Source organism: Meleagris gallopavo, chromosome 5 (genome assembly GCF_905368555.1).
Source record: "Meleagris gallopavo chromosome 5, MGAL_WU_HG_1.1, whole genome shotgun sequence".
Classification (NCBI taxonomy): Eukaryota; Metazoa; Chordata; class Aves; order Galliformes; family Phasianidae; genus Meleagris; species Meleagris gallopavo.
In genome coordinates, this window is record NC_139408.1 from 11,017,097 (window position 1) to 11,024,676 (window position 7,580).

At 44.3% G+C, this 7,580-nt stretch overlaps 1 protein-coding gene across 2 annotated transcripts; it reads left to right on the top strand.

Moving 5' to 3' along the window:
- The first annotated feature begins 237 nt into the window (after positions 1–237).
- C5H11orf58 (chromosome 5 C11orf58 homolog) lies at positions 238–4,730 on the top strand. 2 transcript variants are annotated; one of them, XM_085224234.1, is made up of 5 exons: positions 238–396; positions 579–659; positions 1,102–1,162; positions 2,961–3,073; positions 4,298–4,730. In XM_085224234.1, the coding sequence occupies exons 1-5, from the start codon at positions 337–339 to the stop codon at positions 4,502–4,504; spliced, it is 522 nt and encodes a 173-aa protein (XP_085080360.1). In that variant the 5' UTR covers positions 238–336; the 3' UTR covers positions 4,505–4,730. The 2 variants fall into 2 exon arrangements, with proteins under 2 accessions (XP_085080360.1, XP_085080361.1); XM_085224235.1 differs by having other exon boundaries at positions 2,961–3,070.
- Positions 4,731–7,580: the final 2,850 nt, after the last annotated feature.

The window sequence follows — 7,580 nt, forward strand, 5'->3', positions numbered from 1 at the left end:
GTGCCGCACGGGGCGTGGCCTCCCAACGGCTGCCTCGCGCCCCGCCCAACGGCCCGCCTCGCGCCCCGCCCTCTCGCCCCGCCCTCTTTCCCGCCCGCGGCGGCTCTCGGCTCCCGCCTACCGGGCCGCCAATCAGCGTGCGGGACGGCCCCACCGCCGCGGAGATCTCTGGGAGCGGTAGTCCTCGCCCGCCCGGGCGGCGCCGCCGCCCTCCCTGGGAGAACTACCGATCCCGGCGTCCCACCGCGCTCGACCCCGGGGCCGCGACCCGGCGCCGGCGGAGGGAGCGGCTCCGGCAGGAAGGCGGCGCGGCGGCCCGGTCACTCAGCCGCGGCCATGAGCTCGGCCCGGGAGTCGCAGGCTCAGCACGGCCTCAAGCGAGCGGCCTCCCCCGACGTAAACGGGCGCGGGGCCTGGGGCGGCCGCGCGGCGGGAGAGGGGAGGCGGGAGGGGACGGGGGGCGGCCGCGGCGCGAGGCCCGCAGCGGGACCGGGGCCTGCTCGGCGGCACGCCGCCCTGCGCCGAGGGCCGCGCGGGGGGCGGAGGGGAGAGGCGGCAAGCGGCGTGTGCTCCCGCAGGGCTCCGGCAGCTGGCAGGCGGCGGACCTCGGCAACGAGGAGAGGAAGCAGAAGTTCCTGAGGCTGATGGGCGCGGGGAAGGTGAGCGGCTGCGGCTGGGCCGAGCGGAGCGGCACGCGATGCAGGAGGAGCCCGGCTGCGGCCCCGGGCGGCGCGGTGCTTCGCGTTAGCTTGTTTTGTTTGAATGCGATGTTTTCGTAAGCTTCAGTATTTGTATGAAAGCTAGCGTTCCTTAGCGGTTGGCAGTACAGCATTCGAGCATCCCCTCGTCGTACCGCTGCGCGGTGCTTAACGCAGATCCGTTCGCCAACGAGCAGCTGCTCGGCGCTGTGTCGATGAGGCTGCGATGGCCCACCTGGTAAGGCGGGCCACAGGGAGCTCCCTCAAGAAATAGCAGCCGTTAGCCAGTAGAACTTACAGTCTTACCTTCGAGTATCAGGGAACCTTTTCCGTTCGAGATTTCCAGAATGTTGGCAGAGCTGTCAGTGCCTAAAGCTCCAAAACAAACTGCATTTTCTTTTAGAAAGAACATACTGGCCGCCTTGTTATCGGAGACCACAGATCAACCTCTCACTTCAGGACAGGTCAGTCTATCCAACAGCTGGTACCAAGTGGGAAAGCAAAAGCTTGCACAGGGACATCCCAGAACTTTCAGCTGTGTAGATGTTGCAGGGAGGGATTTCAGGTTTTGAGGCTGAAGTTGGAGACAGATGAGGCTGTGGAGCTGGAGAAGTTCCTAGGTTCGCATTAGAACACTGACGGCAGCTTCTGTGACCACACACATTCACCTTCTGAAGTCTGGGTTTAAAAAGTACTTGATGGTCACTTAAACCTGCATACAAATGCTCTGTACATCAGGGCCTACAGGCTCTTGACATACTTTTTTATCAAAATAAGAAAGTAAAGTGCTACTGCTGTTGGTTAACAGTGTTGTTATACTTCTTCCTTGCTGCCAGGTACATATTCAAATCTCTGCCTCAGTGTGTATGCGAAGTACAGGGTTGATTTGTACTTTTTTTCCTCACTTCACCTGATTACCTATTGTATAGAAAGATTTTTTTGCTTTAAAGCAGTAAGGTTGAAGAGAAGATCTGCAAGGTCATCTTTGCAACTAGTAATAATTTGACGTCCTATAATGGATGATGTTAGCAACTTCTTATCAGGCTTGCTCAGATTGTAAGTCAGAGTACACCAGAATCAAGCTGGGCTTGGCTGACAGAAGCTGTTGTAATGCTGTAAAGCAAAGCAGCTGTCAGTGCTCCAGAGAATTTGTTCTCCTGATATGCATTGCAAGTAACTTTTGAATTGACAAAAAATGATTTAAAAACCAAAAATATCAAAGGAGGTTTGGGATTGACTCCAGGTTCTGCTGTTACCCTGCGGAGTGACTATGAATCACTTTGTCCTAGGATGGAGATGATGCTTCCTCTAAGGAGTCATAAACATTCCAAACTGCATCAGTAGGAGCAAGCAGTTAAGATGCTGCATTTTACAAAAAAATCACTCAGCTATTTTCCTAACACTGTGCTTCCTTTCCCAACACATGGTTGTTGTCTTTCTATAACACAAGACTCCAACTTGGAAATGAGGAAATGGTGAGGAAATGCAAGTTTGCAATAAAAGGTTTTTGTTTTGCAGTGATACAGATTAAAACAGAAGTGGGGTAGGCTGATCTGTGGAGATTTTAGAGGTTCCTTCCTTGCACAAGAACAGAGGATTCCATGCTATTTTGGATTATACTTTCTCCCAGTAAAAATGATCCTTTATTTGTGTATTCAAAAATGTAGTAGTAGAGGGCATGCAGGAATAGCTCATGTTCTGTTAATTAGGTATAGAAGTTAGTTTTCATGTTAATTCCTAAATATGGACAAGAATAAAAAGCTATCATTACTGCTCCTGGTAATTCAGGGTGCATGTAATAATTTGAGATGTAGCTCTACAAACAGGACTGGCAGTGTTTTTCTGGTTGCTGCAATATATAACAGTCACAGTTTAATCGTGGCAACCATGTGTTACATAGTGAAGGGCAGAAACTTGGTCCTTTTTGTGACATACTGCAGTATTGGCAGGAGCACAGGAAAGTCATATTGGTTACTGTGTTGAGCAGAACATATGCTGTGTGTAGCACATCTGAATGTGTTGAGTCTTACAAACTTCCTGTCCCATATTTGTATCAAAACAATTTTGCTTGCACGCTCGATAAAACTGCTTATAAATCAGCATGGTTTGTATACAATAATATTCAATCCAGGAGTTTCTGAGGTGGCTCAGTTTAAGTTTTTATCACATATGTAGCGATAACCTGAAAGTCTGGTGACTTTGTGTTATTTGATGGCTTCGTGAATTTGAATGAACCATAACCAAAGCACACTGACCATGCAGGGGAAGAAGACAAGAAAATGAATGAAGAACTGGAGTCTCAGTACCAGCAGAGCATGGACAGCACAATGTCTGGACGAAACCGGCGCCATTGTGGACTGGGTTTCAGTGAGGTAGTAAGTTCATTATTTCTACAATGATTTGGCTGCTGCTTCAGTAAGATGAGATGATGCATGGTTTAAAAATCTAATCACCACAAATAGCAGCAAATCCGCACAGTTTGGGCTAAGTGAGAGACTTCCTGACTTCTTGTGGCCCTTTTGACTTCTGGAAACAATCAGTGCTTCTCTTTGTTCTGGAAAGTGATATAACGCGTTCTTTTATGCTCCATTGTAGTCAAGGCTGATTAGGACAGAAAGCTGCAAATACATTAAATCAGAGTGCTGCCAAAGAATGCATAAAAGAACAATGTAACCATCTGCATTGTCCCAGAGAGCTAATTAATCTGCTGCTTGTTACTGTGAGGCGAGTTCCTCTCTATGGCCCTGAAAAGCAAGTGAGAATAGAGGACACAGATGGGGGAACTAGCTGTACAGGGAGCTGAAGTCCTCCAGTGGGTTGACACCTAACTGGCCTTGTATTTGCAAGGAGGTACATAAGGATAAGTAGGAAGAGTGACAAAAAAAAACACATTAGATTATTAGGAAGCTGTCTTCCTTGGCCAATTAAAATGTCTGTTAATTTTTATTTTTTATTTATTTATTTTTTTTGCTGGTAGCACCAATTATTGCATAAAGACATTGCCAGTATTCCCAGAGAGAGTGAGACAACCTGTGTGGTGCTTAGAACTCTTAAATACTACAAACATGAAGGTTTTGCTCCTCAGGTGCATGAACAAAATGCCGTTTGGGGATCGTTCTTTTTAGCAGTAGCATTACTTCATTGTTCCTAATGCTGCTTTGTGATGCTGCGTGCTAAACTTATTTCCAAAGATTAGTCATTATTTTGAATTCCTGATGATCTGTCAGTTAGTTTCAGTATGTCTCATTTCCTGACAAACATCCAAGTGTCATTTTATACAAAATGGAAGTTTAACCAAAGTGATGGCATCTGAAACTTTCCAAACTCTTTTAACGGTACGTGTAGGATGTCTGCTGTAACTAAATAGGAAAGTGGCTGAAGAATCCCTAGATGTTGTGTTTGGTGCTCTCAGCCAGTCCAATAGAGTTGGATACGTAGTATGTATATGTAATAACTTGTTTATTAAAGACCCATGTTTAGCAAGATAGCCCATCTTAGTATTGAAACGAAAGGGGCCACTTAGCAATGGGCACTTCAGGGAACTGAAATGGAGTTGCCAGGAAATAATGGTTTACCTTTCTCATAATCTGAACTTCTAGTTTCAGGAAGGTGAAGAAGAGGCAGCTGGGCATTCCTCTGACCATGAGAGTTCAGAGGACTCCGAAAGCGGCTCTGATTCAGAGCAAGATGAATCTGCAGAGGAACTGCAAGCTGCTGAAAAACATGATGAAGCTGCGGTCCCAGAAAACAAAAAGGAAGCAAAAAGCAATTATAAAATGATGTTTGTTAAAGCCAGTGGTTCATAACTGCAAATGTAACAGCTTTGTATTTAAAGTACAGTAAGCCTTATTGTTACAGTGCAAAGTGGAGGACTGCTACAGCACAAATCTTTGTATTATGATTTTAAGATGACCCTGTTAGATGACAAAAAGTAGTGTTTGCTTTCAGTTGCCATGGGCACAGTGAGATTCCTGGTTTTTGTAAAGTGTATGAAATAATGGATGAAGAAATAAATTCTTTGTTCCTGCCCAATCTCTACGTTATCTAAACTATCCTTCCCCTTATTTCTCGCCAGATTAGAGAAATTCCTGCTTGTAGTTTCTTTAGTTATTACTCTAAGTCTTGAATTCTTAACTGTGAGACTACACGTGACTTACTGGATGTTGCATTAGTTGTAAAATAGCCAGTATTGGCACTTGCTCTGTGATGCAGTAGAGCTTTAAGCAGTGATTTTGTCAATAGATGCTAGTGGTGATAGGACTAAGAGCAGAAACTGCTCACTTCTGTGACAGTATTAGTCACTGTATCCAGCTCAAGTCCTACAGCAGTTGGTAGGAAAAGATACTTTAGAACTGAATTCTACAACAGGGGACTCTAGTTTCTTATTTCTTTAGGTTGATAGTAGCAAAAGGGTAAGAAACTGGAGGTTGTAGGCCTTTATACCTTTCACTAGAAGAAAGTGATCCTGAATGATTGGCTCCTGGTTAAAGGACTGAGCTGTTATTTTTTAATTCCTCCTAAAGAACTGAGTTTACTTTGAAAGAGAATATATACTTTGGTAATGAAAAGGACATACAAATAATTTAGCGTTTTAAGGTACAGAGTACAGAGTTGAACATGCAAACCTTTCCTCGCTTGGTTGTCTAAGTGAGTTACCGTGCAAGGATTGTTTCTCTCCAGTAAAGCTGACATGCTTAAAGAAGCAGGACTTTAGTAACTCCTTTCAGCAAAAGTCAAGCACATCCATTTACTCTGCAAATTTATTAAAGTTTATTGTATTAAAGTAATCAGTAAAATAACAACTCAGACTTGGTTTCTTCTTAGTGCATCAGATGGAGGATCTGCCTGTCCTTGCTGGGGGATGGAATGTCAGATCCATACCTCTGGCATGGCCTTCTTCCACAACAGTGCTTTGTGAAATCCCATATATTTATGGAGAATCTTCAATTTCTGTATACAATCTCTTGCATGCAGATAAAATTGGCAAGCCAATGAGCTTACACAAAGGCAGCAGGTTATACTATTGCATAGGTCTACTGAACCTACACAGTGGAGCACAAGTTTGTGAGGGAGATCTTGGAATAAAATGCATTATGGAAAAAAATAAAAAGCAGTATGACTGTAAATAAAAACTGTATCTTTTAATTTAGGTAGTTATTTTATTTTGGCACTTTGTCCAGTTTTTTTTTTTTTAAGTCATTTGGTTTTAAGAAAACTCCATACAGCAGTCATTAAGTTCAGTGATGTGTATGAATTTTTGGTTTTCCAGTATTCCAAGAGTTTAATACATAGACAAACACTGCCTGCATACTGCAAAGAATGGAGACTTCACCATGACTTGTAAAAGCTGTTCTGTCTTTAAGCCATCTAAAAAGCACAAAAGTGGAAGGATGGTTATTTGCATTCAAAAGCAGGCCTTGAACTCCTACTGCTTAGACAGCTTTGGCAGACAACACATTTCTGTAGAAGCTTTTCACATCATCAAGACGGGGCTTTGGTCAAGGTCTAAATTAAGGAAGATATGAAATATGAAAAAGACACTGGTGAGTACAAATACAGGAATACCTGTGTTATCATCAGATCTTTGGAATTTTTTCTCAGTGTCAGAATTTTTTCAGTGAGTAACCTTGTTGTGGAAGGGGCTCGATCAGACCCACCCCATTTCCTTAACATTTCCAAGACAGGAGCAAAACAATGAGCAGCATCCACCTAGGTCAAGCTCCTCCTTCATGCCCCACTGAAGCTGTTTGATTTACTATCCTTTACATCCTTCCCAGACTGAGGTCAGTCTTCTCCTGTTTAGACATACTAGCAGCACTTAAACTAGCATTCTTTTTTTTTTTTTTTTTTTTTTTAATTTTATTTTAAATTTGGCTGTCAGCTATTGTTTTATTGCCTTGAGTGGAGTGCAATTACAAAATTGCAGTGCGGGCTGTAAAGAGCTGCAAATAGACTGACCTGTCATCTCTGTCTCAGCGTTGCCTCCAGTGCTGCTCTTGCAACTTCTGCAACTGCTCAGCATCTACTCAGATCTCTTGACTTACCGCCCACATGCATCTAAAGACGGACTCAGAAGGTGACAGAACCCACACTGCTGCTTTCCCACTAGCCTCCAAGGAAGGGCATATCAAAACCTGCCCTGAGAGCTTCTCTCCATAGTGCAACCTGCCTGGAAAGAGCTGGGAAAAGGAGACAGCCGGCAGGCTCTGCATGGGTCTCTGCCCACAGAGGAGGCTGCTGCAGTGAGTGCCATCAGGGCCTCCAGCACTCAGTTCTGCCCTGAATTCACTGCAGCCTCCTGCCTTCTACAAGGCAGGATTTGGACATCAATTCCAAATATACATAGATCTCACAAGAATGAAACTTTTCTGATAACAGCTCTTACCAGGAAGAGTCAACACAGCATAACTTCCATTCCCCAAGCACATGGCAGATAATTTTGTGGACATCTGATGAGGTCTGGTGCAATGCATTTCTAATAGTGAACTAAGACTAACTTGTTCAGAACAGGAGCTGTGCACAGTCATGTCAATTTCTAATACTATGTCAGTACCTGCAGATTCATCTATGAAGCAGCCTGTCTATGGAACTTCTTAAACGTTAAGAAAGACTGATTCAGTTCAGCATAGATTCTGGAACTAACTTTCTAACTCGGGAGTCAGTTTTAACAATATTTGGTATAAAAACATCAGTATTAGTGGTGTGTTCAGCAGCAGAATAGTTTCAGCTTCCATTAGAACTGAGAGAAGAAAAAAAAAATCAGGACTGTATTGGTTGATTCTGTAGTTAATTCTCTGCCTTTACAGGCTGCTATGGAAGGAACTGCTGAGAGGACTGCAGAACACAAGCAGATCCCAAATCAAAGAGTTTGTCTTTCCAAAC